Source organism: Chiloscyllium punctatum, chromosome 37, assembly GCF_047496795.1.
Source record: "Chiloscyllium punctatum isolate Juve2018m chromosome 37, sChiPun1.3, whole genome shotgun sequence".
NCBI lineage: Eukaryota > Metazoa > Chordata > Chondrichthyes > Orectolobiformes > Hemiscylliidae > Chiloscyllium > Chiloscyllium punctatum.
Genome location: NC_092775.1, coordinates 52,335,687 through 52,350,164, shown reverse-complemented (window position 1 = coordinate 52,350,164; position 14,478 = coordinate 52,335,687). Strand labels below are relative to the sequence as shown.

At 44.2% G+C, this 14,478-nt stretch overlaps 1 protein-coding gene across 3 annotated transcripts in view; it reads left to right on the top strand.

Moving 5' to 3' along the window:
• The window catches only part of tfap2c (transcription factor AP-2 gamma (activating enhancer binding protein 2 gamma)), a 68,966-nt gene extending 60,769 nt beyond the window's left edge, over positions 1-8,197 (top strand). For all 3 annotated transcript variants that reach the window (XM_072556823.1, XM_072556824.1, XM_072556825.1), the window contains one exon: positions 4,757-8,197. In XM_072556823.1, the coding sequence (XP_072412924.1) occupies positions 4,757-5,048 (292 nt within the window). In that variant the 3' untranslated portion in view covers positions 5,049-8,197. The remainder of the gene's footprint in view (positions 1-4,756) is intronic.
• Positions 8,198-14,478: the final 6,281 nt, after the last annotated feature.

The window sequence follows — 14,478 nt, the reverse complement described above, 5'->3', positions numbered from 1 at the left end:
GGAAAGGCCAGGAGCAGGCCTGCTCTCACTCTTGCTAGTACCCTACAGGGACCTAACACTCTGAGGCAGTGTTCCTTGGTCTAAGGCCCTCTGCCCTCTGGCCTCTGGCCTCTGCCCTCTTCTGGGTAGAAGGTACTTGAGATCCCAGCAGGTCCTTGGGACTATGCAGGTGCCCCAGACCTGGCAGGGATGAGGGTACAGATGCTGGTAAGATGCTGAGGCGTGTGACATAATGGAAAACAGGGAGTTCTCCCCATGTCTGAATGGTAGTTATCCCCTCAATACACACCTCATTTAGATTATCTGGTCATTTATCTTATTGCTGCTTGTGGGGAGCTTGTTATTAAAGTTGTCGATGGAGTCTCCAATGTAACAATGGTGTCTGTTCTTTGAGAAGGACCACACAAACTGTAATGTGCCCAGACTGGGGATTCTGATTCTTTATCTGACAGTATTGGGCTGAATTGGGTTGTTATCCCCCAGTGGCGTAACTCATTTGGACATGCGCTGTGAGTGATCTCGCCTTCACATTGAGCCTGCTCCCTGTGAATGGACCAAAGAGAATGTCAAGAGAACCAGTTAATGTGCAGATGCGAGATAGACAGCTGCTTGTTGGGATACATCCCTTTGACTGATGTACCAAATAGATTCCAAACTGGACGAGTCAAGTTGTGGAAGGATGTATTGATAAAGTGGTCCTGAGCTCCATCCTAATCAGCGTTTTTGATTTGACTTTTATTCCAAGTGACCTGAAATCATTGTTTTACTTCAATTCAGCTGCCTGTGTAAGGTCTGCTGATGGATGATGTGTGTGTATAGGCCTGATTACAGCAGCTATACTAGCAACATCTTTTACAAGTTAAAGTGATTCCTGGCTCCGAATTTTGTTTCAGGATCCAACTGGATACATCCTTGACCTTGGCTGTGTTCTTTCATGTTGTCAGGAATCTGTCTGTGTTACTAGTGGCTGCATGTACTCGCTTGTGTGTCTGTGTTGCCAGTGTGCAGTCTGAGCATGTATTATCTCATGTGGGCATTCTTGCCTGTGGGCATGCCCCTTACATTTGTACGTGTCCTGTGTACACGCTAGTATATGCATGCTGACAGCTGCATTGCTAAGTACAGGATCTAATCAATCGAAGACTCTCTACATTCAGACTATGAGTCAGTCCAAGTGGGGGGGGAGAGAGAAACATGACTTTGTGTGATCGTCTGCGATAGTGAATGGTGCACCAAATTGTTTCCATTTCTATTTCAGTTTCCGTTGTTTAGAGTGGACAATTAGGAGAGATGTAGATACAGCTGCTGATGATTCACTATCTCCCTGTTCACACAAGCCAAATGACACTCACTTTCTGATACATCAAACAGTTACAGTAACAACAGCCAGTGAGCTGAGGAGTGGTGGATGCAGTTTGATTTCGATAAATGTGAGGTATTGCATTTTGGTAAGACGAACCAGGGCAGGACTTACACAGTTGGGCCTTGGATGGTGTTGATGAACAAATACGTAGTTCCGTGAAAGTTGCATCACAGGTAGACAGGGTGGTGAAGAAGGTGTTTGACATGCTTCCCTTTATCGGTCAGAGACGTTGGGACATCGTGTTACAGCTGTACGAGGCATTAGTAAGGTCACATTTGGAGTTCTTCATACAATTCTGGTCATCCTGCTTTCAGAAGGATGTTATTGAACTGGAAAGGGTGCAAAAAGGATCTACAAGAATGTTACTGAGATTGGATGGTTTGAGTTATCAGGAGAGGCTGGACTATTTTCCTTGGAGCGTGGAGGCTGAGGGGTAACTGGAGGTTTATAAAATTCTGAGGGGCATGGACAAGGTGAATAGACAAGGTCTTTTCCCCAGGGTAGGGAGCCTAAAACAAAAGGGTATAGATTTCAGGTGAGAGGGGACTGATTTAAAAGGAGCCTGAGGGGCAACTACTTTCATGCAGAGGATGTATGGAATGAGTTGCTGGAGGAAGTGGTGGAGGCTGGTACAATTAAAACATTTAAAAGGCATCTGGATGGGTACATGAATAGGTTTAGAGGGATTCAGACCAAATGGTGGCAAATGGGACTAGATTGACTTAGGATATCTGGTCAGCGTGGATGAGTTGGACTGGAGGGTCTGTTTCCATGGATACATGACACATCCTCAAAAGTGGAGTGGAGCCGAGAGCCTGTACCTGAACAGGTAGCCAGAAGATCTGAAATAAAACACAGAACTGTTGGATACTGGAAATCTGAAACAAATGAGAGCAAAAGGGTCACTGGACTCAAAGTGGTAACTCTATTTTCTCTCCATAGGTGCTACCAGACTGGCTGAGTTTCCCCACAGAAATTTCTGCTTTGGTTTGTTTTTGGCAGAACTTCTGCTGGCCTTCTCATACATAGCGATCACCCTCCCTCCCTCCTCAGTGCTGGCACTGAGAGCTCTGATGCCCAAACCTGGCAACGAACTCTGACCTTTCAACACTGAACGTGTTGCCAATGGAACCAAGTTGAATCTCAAACACAATGGGCCATCTTGTCATCTTCTCTATCTGACAGGGGCTTTTTGTTGAGCATCATGTGTGTTTTAGAAATAGGATTGGTTCTGTGAAGGAAGGTGATGGACTTTTCTAGCTTACTGCCCAGTCAGTGAAGGCGGAAGTTTCCTGTGCTGCTAGTGTTTGGGTTAACGCTTGTGAAGAAGGGCTTGGTGACCACCCATCTTCATTCCCTTAGAAGTTTGCTGTTGATTTCACTGGTCAAGTCAGGACATCCCATGGGATACACCATAACATCAGCTGACATCACTGTGGTTTGGGAATGATAGGTTGTGCAATGACTACATCAAATTTTTCTGGACTTTCTGTCTCTAATCAGCCCTTTGTTCATCATTTTCAAACATCTGTTCAAAAATAAAAAACAGAGCTTTTCAATGGTTCCTTATGTCATTCAGTCTCTCCACAGACTCTGTGACAATTATACTGCTGATTCTGTGGGTCTGCTGAAATTGGCAGATTGTACAGAGCACCCTGTGTGAACAAGGGAGCAAATCTGATTGTATATATCTCCGTAGAGATATTGAGGTAGGAGAAGAGAAGATTAGGCTGGGGTTTCTGTTTTCCTTACTTAAGTGTCTTTTCCTCCCATACTGCCTGTGATGATGTTCTCAAAATCATAATTTTCAGAAAGGGCCTGAGTTGGTTATCAAGTTGCACTCCACTTCGAATAGCTTCACACTGTTAGTCCACCAAAGTAACAAACCTGATTCCAGGCTCTTAGTGTCAGATTTCCAAAGCCTTTCCCTGTTTAGAAAATAGTTTACGTCTCTATTCTTCCTTTCGAAGAGAGTAATCTCACTCACTTTTCCCACATTCCAACTGTCACTTCTTTGCATACTCTCCTAGCCTGTCCAAGTCCTCCTGCAGCCTCCCCCCTTCCTCAACACTACTTGCCACTCCACCTATCTTTGTACCATCTGCAAAGGTAGCAACTGCCACTCCACCTATCTTTGTACCATCTGCAAAGGTAGCAACTATGTCCTTAGTTCCTGAGGCTGAGGTTACAATGAAAGGTTCAGCCTGTCCCCTCAGCTGTGGGGACCGTCAGGTTAAATCATTGCCAGTTATCTCTCTTTAATGAGAGAGCAGCCTTATGGTCTGATAGGACTATGCTAACTCTTCCCGTCATCAGGAACAGCGTGCTAACAAGTGCAATTGTCCACCTAGGAAATTCAGTATCACTGGTCAGGTGACATTACTAAATTACTGCTGTCAGCTCACATTGCTTTAGAATTGTTTGGAGAATCACCTGGCTCTCTTTTGGTTAATGGGTCTTCTCACACAGTCCATTTCCTGAAGCCAAACCCCAAATTCTGCATCAGAGAACCTTGGTTCCTGCTCTGCCGTACCATGGCATTCCCTCATCTCCCCGGGTCAGAGTCACTTGTGCAATGAATTCCTGCATCTGTGCTAACCAAAAGGCAGCTCTGCATTAAGAGGTATGGGTTGGATTAGCCATTGCAGGTTAGCGTGAACTGGTGTAAACCTCTGATGGTCCTATGTCCTCTACTGAGGCACACAGACACCCAGCAACCCTGGTTGCTCACTGTCGCTAGTATCATGTCAACGAGTAGACATCATGTTTCTAGGTTGTCTACACTGAAATCCATTGGTTATTCCAACCTCGCCCACACCCCTACCACCCTTCATGACCTTATTGAAATATCTAGACGGCAAAGTTGGAATTCTCCTTTACATGAGGAGATTTGGGCTCTGAAGGTGGTTTGAACTGGCTAATGGTAAATGTGGGGTTGATAACTGAGTTTTCTTGGCGCATGGAGATCACTGATCGAGTGGATTCATAGTGGAGGTGAAAACCATGGAATTATTTAAGAAATGAATGAAAGCTGTAATGGTTTGGGGTGGGGGGGGGAGGTTGGGGAAAATGCTGGGTGTTACTTTAGGCTGAATCACTCAACCAAGAATGTCAATATAATGTTCCTTATCTGTAATTATCATGAGGAATTGTTGAAGATAACAGCACAGATGCATTTATAATGCATGCTGGTTAAACGGAAGAAGGTGAAAGAATGTGTAGGTAAAGTGGAAGGTGATCTGTGTGGAACACAAAGACTGGCATTGATTTATTGGGATGACCAATTATTGTGCAGCACATTTTTATCTCATGGAATGATCACGGGAAACCTGCTCATGTGGGCCACCCGTGTGTGAGTCAACCCCTTTTTAAAATTTCTGTTCTCTTTTTCAGGCAAATTTTCAAGGAATTTACTGACATGCTGACCCAGGACCGGTCTCCCTTGGGCAACACGCGACCAGGCCCAATCCTGGAGCCTGGCATTCAGGGATGTCTGACCCACTTCAGCCTCATCACCCACGGCTTTGGGAGCCCTGCCATCTGTGCCGCCATGACCTCGCTACAGAATTACCTGAACGAAGCAGTGAAGGCCCTGGACAAAATGTACATGACCACCGGCGGGGGTCAGAGTCCACAGGACAGCGGCAACAAAGCCGCGGACAAAGATGAGAAACACAGGAAGTGAGCTGTTCGACAGCAGCTGGCAGACTTTATCCCTCCCCTTTAAAATTTACGCCTGGGACCCCCTTTGAAACTCCGTCAGCACCCTGAACAAGATGGCACCCAGCGGTCAGGTGATCGCTCATACCTCCCTGTGCACCACAAAATGCAAGACTGCGTTATTGCTCTGTGATGACCCATTCCACTTAAAATACCAAATTGCAAACCCTGTGAAAGTGGAGACCCTTTGTCACTGGGTTTTCTGTGTGACCCTGGGCTGGTGGTCACATTTGCCAGTGGAACATTCTGACCTCTGTGGCAATATCAATGGCACCTACAATATCATCTTCCAACAGCTCACACACAAGGTGCTTAAACCCTCAGACCCTATAGTGTTGGCATCAGGGTTTGTACCAACAGTGCTTGGGCTATGGTGTCCAATTTGCTATCCTGAGATGGGCTAGAATACTCCTCAAAGGAAAAGAAGGAAATGAAACCACTGGAACCTTTGAGGTGATGGGGACACTTTCATCTTTTACTACGGCATTCTGGGATCACTGATCCCCAATAACAGGCCTGTGCTGTGTCTCACAAGGTGAACAGGAGCAGACAACTCTTCAACTTTCCAAATACCCCACAGCTGAGCAACATGGCTGGGATCTCAAGACGAAAAGGTGGAAAGACCAGTCTGCCATTGGGATTGCAGTTGAATGCACAGGGTTCCTAGATCGTACAATGGGTACCAATCATCCGTGACTCACTGCTCTTCTTGCCTTTAGTGAGCTCGGACATTGATGCAACATTGTCTAAACTTTGCCCTTTTATCTCCATGTCAGATTGGACCAGGCTTTTGATGCTGACATTGCGTGGTGTTATTGAGAAATGCGTTAGCTGAAATTTGGACAGACAAAAATGGGCAAGACACAATATGTTTCATGCTCTGTGTTTGCCAATGATTAACCTTGATTAACTGGATGATTATCTGAATTCTGAAGTTGATGATGCAGAATGAGCAGGCTCAGGTCACTGGACCTGAAATTTTAACTATGCTTTCTCTCTCTACAGACGCAACCAGACCTGCTGTGTTTCTCCAGCATTTTCTGATTTTATTTCAGATTGAGCTGGTAGTATTTCGAACAGGACCCAGGATAAATGTGTCAGTGAAATCTCTGATTGATGCAGGTTCAAAAGGGGAGCTTTACTCTTCAATGCTTCCTGAGATCTTCTGCTCACTATGTGGCATAAAAGCCATTGAACTTGAACAATCCCTGAGGTGAACCTACCTACTGTGCATTATTCAGGGACTTGAAACAGCTTCTTTATACACACTTTAACCACATGGTAGGCCACCTTAGGGAAGTCAAAATCTGAACAAGTCAGTTCAGGATTACATTCTGGGGACTTGTGAGTTACTAGCAAACTGAGATTCTGTACAAACAAGCATAATTTCCTTCTGTCCCATCCTATTTGAAAGGTAATACAGCAATAGCTAGTGGACGAAAGCCCCATTTAAAATTGACCTTTTTGAAAAGTTGAGTGGAGCTCTTGTTACATTTGAAAACTCTGTTTGTGCTGCTGACTGCTCAATGAGTGGACGGGACGAGGTATTGGTGGATTGGAGTGACCGTATCTCACAATACTGGGCTCTGTGGCTTGCATCAGATAGTGGGTTTGAACTTTTTAACTTTTATTCCACTAGTAAGAGCAGGCTGGGAAATCGGAGGAAAATTAAAACCCTGAAATGACTTATGAAAGCATTAGCAGCAGTAGCCTATGCTTGTAAGGTTCAAAGAACAAAATCTGGTTAAAGTAATCCACTGAGGAATGTTACACAAACATATTTAGTAAGTGTATATCTGTCTGCCATTGGCAACAGGAGTTCGCCTGCCTTCTTTTTTAAAAGTGTCTGTAATTTTTCATTGTTATTTTTAAGCTGTTTAAAAATATTACAAAGTAAACTTATTAATCTCCTCAAAGGAATTGCCAGCACACAGGCAGATGAGCTGTAGCTCACGGGTTTTCCTCAACTTCAGCTTGACATTGAGGTCCACTGTCCTCTGGCCTGTTTCCCCTTCTGCTGCACCTTTACATCTCTGGACTGAGATTCTCAGAGGGTGGGAGAAGTCAAGCAGGGTGAAGCCTTGAAATGGGATGGGACTGGATTCATGCTTTAAAAGGCATGTCTGAAATTCCACTCTGTTATTGTAGAAGAGGTGGTTTCTCCATTATGTTGATGTGATTTTGAAAAGATTTTAATGTCCTTGGGCTGGAATGTTGGGCAACTACACAGGGAAGTACCCTTCTCCATGGTTCAAGGGACAACGTAGATGTTCATTATCCTTTGTAAGGTCAGTTAATTGGAGTCCAGGTTGGTCAGCCTGACCCTAGGACTGGAGCCCTCACATGAGCTTGACCTGTGACAAGGGTGGGGAGGTCATAGGTCAGATGTTGTCAAACCAGACTGACCTGCAACACTTACGGGGAAAGACTGCCATGTAGCAACTTGACCTTTCCCACCTGACCTTGACCCCACCAGTGAGTCCAGAGATTGTTACAGCCCTGCTTGACAAGTAGGGTATGTTTGTGTGTGTGTGTGTGTGTGTGTGTCCAGACAGCCAGCAATGTGTTCTCCAAACAGTGGCAGAGTTTCCTCCACAGGGTAAATAGGGTAATAAGGGAACCAGTGTTCTGAATGTACATATTTATTTATGTGTAATTTAATGGGTAATGTAAATAAGGTGCAACCTTAAAACCTTTTTAAAAAAAAAGTTGTTTACCTCTTGTAAATAGGGTTTAGTCTTCCTGTTTTCTTTTGTTTTGGAGAAGTATTTTCCAGTTTAATGGGTAAGCTAGGATTTAATTCCTTAGTCATTCCTGCACACTTACAATAATGAGAAGTGTAAAACAGGGTATTCAAGTTGGAGGTGCAGAGTGCCTGGCAGTGAGTTGAAAGCTGTGTTCTTCCTCAACACTCAACCAACTCTCTGGGAAAAGCAATAATTCTTCTGGGTGTGAGTTGTATGGTACTTTCTGTAAATGAAGCAAGAGAAAGTTTTAAAAAATCTCTTTTGTCTGTGAATGGATGTTTAGGTTCAGCTCCTGCAAAGAATAGGATTCAGTTGTGTCTTGTAACATAATGTCAGTTGAGAAAAAAAATAAAAATTTTGAATTGAAGGCACTGTTTGTTCATCCTGTTTTGTTCTTTTGTGATATTACAAATTGGTTTGATTTGAGGATTGAGCACTCCAGTCACACAGATTGTGGCCAGTGTTGAATTCACTGTTCAATGTTTAGGTTGCTATTGAGGTGACAATGGAAAGTCAGCTGCTCCCTAGAATTGAATCCCAATGTTTTTTCAACGACTAGGCAGCCTGACCAGAGGCTCACTGACACCCAGTTTGGCTTCTGCCAGGGCCCCTCAGCTCCTGACATCATTACTGCTTTGATTCAAACATGGACAAAAGAGTTAAATGCCAGAGGGGAGGTGAGAGTGACAACCCTGAACATCAAGGCTGCATTTGACTGAGGGTGACATCAAGGAACCCAAGCAAAACTGGAATCAATGGGTTTTGGGGGCAAACTCTCCTGAGGTTGGAGTCATACCTGATACATAGGAAGATGGTCACTTATCTCAGCTCCAGGACACCCCTGCAGGAGTTCCTCAGGTCTTGTCCTAGGCCCAACCATCTTTAGTTCCTTCGCCAATGATCTTTCCTCCATCTTAAGGTCAGAAATGGGGATATTTGCTGATGATTGCACAATGTTCAGGACCATTCGCGACTCCTCAGATACTGAAGCAGTCCATGTCCAAATGCAGTGAGACTTGGACAATATCCAGGCTTGGTCTAAAAGATGGCAAGTGACACTCAGGCCACACATGTGCCAGTTAATTGTCATCCTCAACACTAGAGAGTCTAACCATCACACTTTGACATTCACTGGCATTGCCATCACTGAATCTCCCCCTATCAATGTCGTGGGAACTTGCTATTGAGTAGAAACTAAAATGGACTGACCACATAAACACAGTGGCTACAAGAGCAGATCAGTGGCTAGGAATACTGCAGCAAGTAACTCACCTCATGACTCCCAAAGCCTGCCCACTATCTACAAGTGACAAATTAAGAATGTGCGAGAATACTTCTCATTTGCCTGGGTGGCTGCGATTGCAACAATCCTTAAGGATCTCAACACAATCTTGGATCAAGCAGCCAGCTTGAATGGCATCCCATCCGATACTTTCAACATTTACTCCCTCCATCATTGGCACAAAGTGACAGAACTGTGGTGTCATCTCTGAAAGGCACTACACCAGCTCACCAAGGCACCTTGGATATCACTTTCCAAACTCACTTTCATCTCGAAGGACAAGGGCAACAGATACATGGGAACACCAGCCCCTGCAAGTTCCCCTCCAAGCCAGTCACCATCCTGACCAAGAAATATATCTCCATTCCTTCCCTACCAATTCCCTACCAGGAATTCCCTCCTTAACGGCATTGTAGGTCTATCTACAGCACATGGACAGCAATTCAAGAAGGCAGCTCAGCACCACTTTCTACAGGGTACTCAGAAGAATGCTGGTCTGGTTAGTGAGACCCCACCCTTTCAAAGAGTTAAAGACAGAACTTTTTAATCCTCAGTGATAGTTGGTGATCCAGGGATACTGTTGATCCAGTCAGCAAGAGCCATACAGGGAATCCAAAACAGCCAATTGTTCCTAGGATGCTTTCACGGGAACAACGCTCAACTCTCAATCTGCAAGGCAATTTGAAGTTTTTCTCAGTCTTTTGTAAAAAATTTTGTGATAATTCCTTGTTCATTTGTACTCTCTGATAGAAGATTTAAAAGATAACACTCAAGCAAAAAGAAAAGTACTGTGGATACCGAAAATGTGAACTATATGAGGATGGGTCAGAAGTCAGAAATTGTGGTACATATTGGCATCAATGATACAGCCAGGAAAGAGACTGAGGATCTGAAAAGTGACTACAGAGAGCTAGGTTGGAAGCTGAAGAGCAGGACGAGTAGAATAGTGATCTCAGATTTGCTACTGGTGCCACGAGATAGGGAGGAGAGGAACAGTTTAACACTTGGCTGTGAGGCTGGTGCAGGAGGGAGGGCTTCAGATACTTAGACCATTGGGATGCCTTCTAGGGAAGGTGGGACCTGTACATGAAGGACAGGTTGCACCTGAACTGAAGGGGCACAAGTGTCCTGGGTAGGAGATTTTTTTGTGTGGTTCGGGAGCGTTTAAACTGGTTTGGCAAGGGGGTGGGAACCATAGCTACGTATCTGAGAGTTGTAGATGCGGCAGTGACAGGATGTGGTAAGTCTATAGGGAAGGTTTTTTAAGTGGTGAAACAAAGAGATCGGTTAAAGTGTGTCTGCTTTAATGCAAGGAGTGTCAGAAATAGGAGTGATGAACTTAAAGAGCATGGATCAGCACGTGGGACTATGATGTTGTGGCCATAATGGAGACATAGGTTTCACAGGGGCAGGAATGGTTGCTAGATGTTCCAGGATTTAGAACATTTAAAAAGAACAGGGAGGATGTTCTTTGAGGATGTGACTAGAAAAGTTGATGGGGGTCGAGTTGTGGATGTGGTGTATATGGACTTCAGCAAGGCATTTGATAAGGTTCCCCATGGTAGGCTCATTCAGAAGGTCAGGAGGAATGGGATTCAGGGGAACATAGCTGTCTGGATACAGAATTGGCTGGCCAACAGAAGACAGCGAGTGGTAGTAGAAGGAAAATATTCTGCCTGGAAGTCAGTGGTGAGTGATGTTCCACAGGGCTCTGTCCTTGGGCCTCTACTGTTTGTAATTTTTATTAATGACTTGGATGAGGGGATTGAAGGATGAGTCAGCAAGTTTACAGATGACACAAAGGTTGGAGGTGTTGTTGACAGCATAGAGGGCTATTGTAGGCTGCAGCGTGACATTGACAGGATGCAGAGATGGGCTGAGTGGTGGCAGATGGAGTTCCACCTGGATAAATGCGAGGTGATGCATTTTGAAAGGTCGAATCTGAAAGCTGAGTACAGGATTAAGGATAGGATTCTTGGCAGTGTAGAGGAACAGAGGGATCTTGGTGTACAGGTACATAGATCCCTTAAAATGGCCACCCAAGTGGACAGGGTTGTTAAGAAAGCATATGGTGTTTTGGCTTTCACTAACAGGGGGATTGAGTTTAAGAGTCGTGAGATCTTGTTGCAGCTCTATAAAACTTTGGTTAGACCGCACTTGGAATACTGCGTCCAGTTCTGGTTGCCCTATTTTAGGAAAGATGTGGATGCTTTGGAGAGGGTTCAGAGGAGGTTTACCAGGATGCTGCCTGGACTGGAGGGCTTATCTTATGAAGAGAGGTTGACTGAGCTCGGACTTTTTTCATTGGAGAAAGGGAGGAGGAGGGGGGTCCTAATTAAGGTATACAAGATAATGAGAGGCATAGATAGAGTCGATAGCCAGAGACTATTTCCCAGGGCAGAAATGGCTAACATGATGGGTCATAGTTTTAAGCTGGTTGGAGGAAAGTATAGAGGGAATGTCAGAGGCGGGTTCTTCACACAGAGAGTTGTGAGAGCATGGAAAGCATTGCCAGCAGCAGTTGTGGAAGCAAGGTCATTGGGGACATTTAAGAGACTGCTGGACATGCATATGGTCACAGAAACTTGAGGGTGCATACATGAAGATCAATGGTTGGCACAACATCGTGGGCTGAAGGGCTTGTTCTGTGCTGTACTGTCTATGTTCTGTGTTCTATGTTCTATGATGGAAAAAGAGGAGGGGTGTAGCATTGCTAATCAGAGAGTGCATCACCACTACAGAAATGAAGGTTATTCGTTGGCAGGGTTGGAGGGTTTGAGCTGTAAGGAGAGGCTGAATAGGCTGGAGCTGTTTTCTCTGGAGCATCAGACGCTGAGGGGTTACCTCATAGAAGTTTATAAAATCATGAGAGGCATGGATAGAGTAAATAAACAAGGTCATTTCCCTGGGATGGGGGAGTCCAGAACTAGAGGTCATAGGTTTAGGGTGAGGGGCAAGATTTAAAAGGCACATAAGGGGCAACTTTTTCATGCAGAGGATGGTGCATGTCTGGAATGAACTGCCAGAAGAAGTGGTGGAGGCTGGTACAATTGCAACATGCAAAAGGCATCTGGATGGGTATATGAATAGAAAGGGTTTATTTACTAGATTATAAGGGGCATAGATAAGGTGAATAGACAAGGTCTTTTTCTCAGGGGAGTCCAAAACTACAGGTCATAGGTTTAAGGTGAGAGGGGAAAGCTATAAAAGGGACCTGAGGGTTAACCTTTTCACACAGAGGGTGGTGTGTGTATGGAACGAGCTGCTAGAGGAAGTAATGGAGCGTGGTATAATTACATTTAAAAGGGATCTGGATGGGTAAATGAATAGGAATGGTTTAGAGGGATTATGGGCCAAATGCTGGCAAATGGGACTAGGTTAATTTAGGATATCTGGTTGGCATGAATGAGTTGGACCGAAGAGTATTTCTGTGCTGTACAACTCTATGACTCTATAATTCACCTCAATCAATTGTTGGTGGTTCTATTAATTAGCACTGGTGTGGGATATGAGCAGACATTAGTTGGGGTGTTCTGTTCAAAAATGGCAATGTTATCATCAAGTTAGTGTTAGATGCCGATGACATTGGTACTTATTTGCTCAGCCTTCTTCTGCTGTGTGATCCTTCTGTCCACACTTTACCCAAGATGACTGAAGATTACCACCTGAATTATGTGCGCTCACCACTTTGCAACCAAAGCTATGCCATTGCATCCAAATATGGGCACCAGGCAGTTTGAATGTCAACCTGCTCTGGAAGGTCGAACTGATTCAAATTTAACATTCACATGTGTTTTCCAACAGGAATCACTGGCGAGAAATCACAAGAATGTTGAATCATAGAGATGTACAATCTGTCCCCTCCGACCAGACATCCCAACCTAACCCAGTCCCACCCGCCAGCACCCAGCCCACATCCCTCCAAACATCACCCCCCCCCACTCACACACCCATCCAGCTGCTCCCAAATGCTGCAACCACACCAGCTTCCAGGATGTAGATGCCAGTCTTCTACTGCTTGCTGAGCAAAGATGGAAGCAGGACTTTCTGAATCCCAAAGGTTTAAAATTCCATACTGTAAAAATGGGCTTTAGAATTTTGAGCCTCTGTGAACCGTATAGCCCTATTTACCAGAGTACTCTGTCTTCCACCACACCACCCAGTTCTCCTTCTCTTCCCTCCCATACGGTGACCAGATGGAATAGGAGCTGCTTAACTCTTCAGATGTAATTAATTTGCAAAACTCTGTGGGAATTGAACCCACAATCAAGTCGACAGGAAGTCTGGGCTAGTGGTTTGGGAATGACCTCCCACATCAGTCAGTGAAGGATTGTACAGGCCAGGCTACTTTCTCTCACACAGAAGGGACGAGGATATAACCTGACAGATGTCACTATTTTAAAAGTTGGATAGAATTGGGGAGCTTAAAAGTAAAGGCGACAAATAAATGCAATAAGGAATTCAGGAGGAAGTTAAGGGGTGAATGTGAAAATGTGAAGGAAATGGACACATTTAGGAAAAACTAAATAAAAACATAGCAGGGAAAGGAATGAAAGGATCTCCTGAAAGTTTTTTTGTGGTTATAAAGCAGCCTGTTGCTCCACTGTTTATTCTATGTGATTTTGACGTAAATTTTACTGATGTAACTTTTACCACCCAATTTGTTAACATTAAATTTTGATCTGGTTGGATATGCATCGCTGAGCTGAGTTAACACTGTCTCCTTTGCTCTCCAGTGTCCAATACTGAAGTGCTATTTCTTCAAAATTGATATTATAGCTCAATATCTGAAGAATTGGAAGAATATTCTCAGGGGGAGGTGTGACCCACATACTCATGGAGTAAGGAGCAGTCAGTTATGATCCTAATGGGATCAGGCATAAAACAAAATAACCAAATTACCAAATAGCCCCAAATGAAGAAATTACTAATAAGATTCCACTTTTTATATTAACTTGAATCACAATTAATATAAACAAAATTTAAATTAATCAGCAAATGATACTTCAAATGAAAGGGTAAATTTCACTTTGGTCAGTATAAATCAACCACAACCACTTATTCAACCACAACAACCCATAGCACTTCCCATCACGTACAATCTCAAACTCATTCGATTCAGTCCTTACGGTTCATTTACCAGGAGGTGAATTCCTTCCATGGTCCTCAATTACAATTACCACTGACAAGGTACAAGTCTGTGAACTCTCTCTTACCTGGGTCACGTCAAATTGGCAAACCTTCTCAGAATTTGTTTTTGTCTGATCATGCAACAACATCCATTTTGCCACCTGGTCCTCTGGTACAAACTCTCAACTCTTGCACATGCCTGCGATATTCAAAACACTTTTTAGGATTTCGTTCCA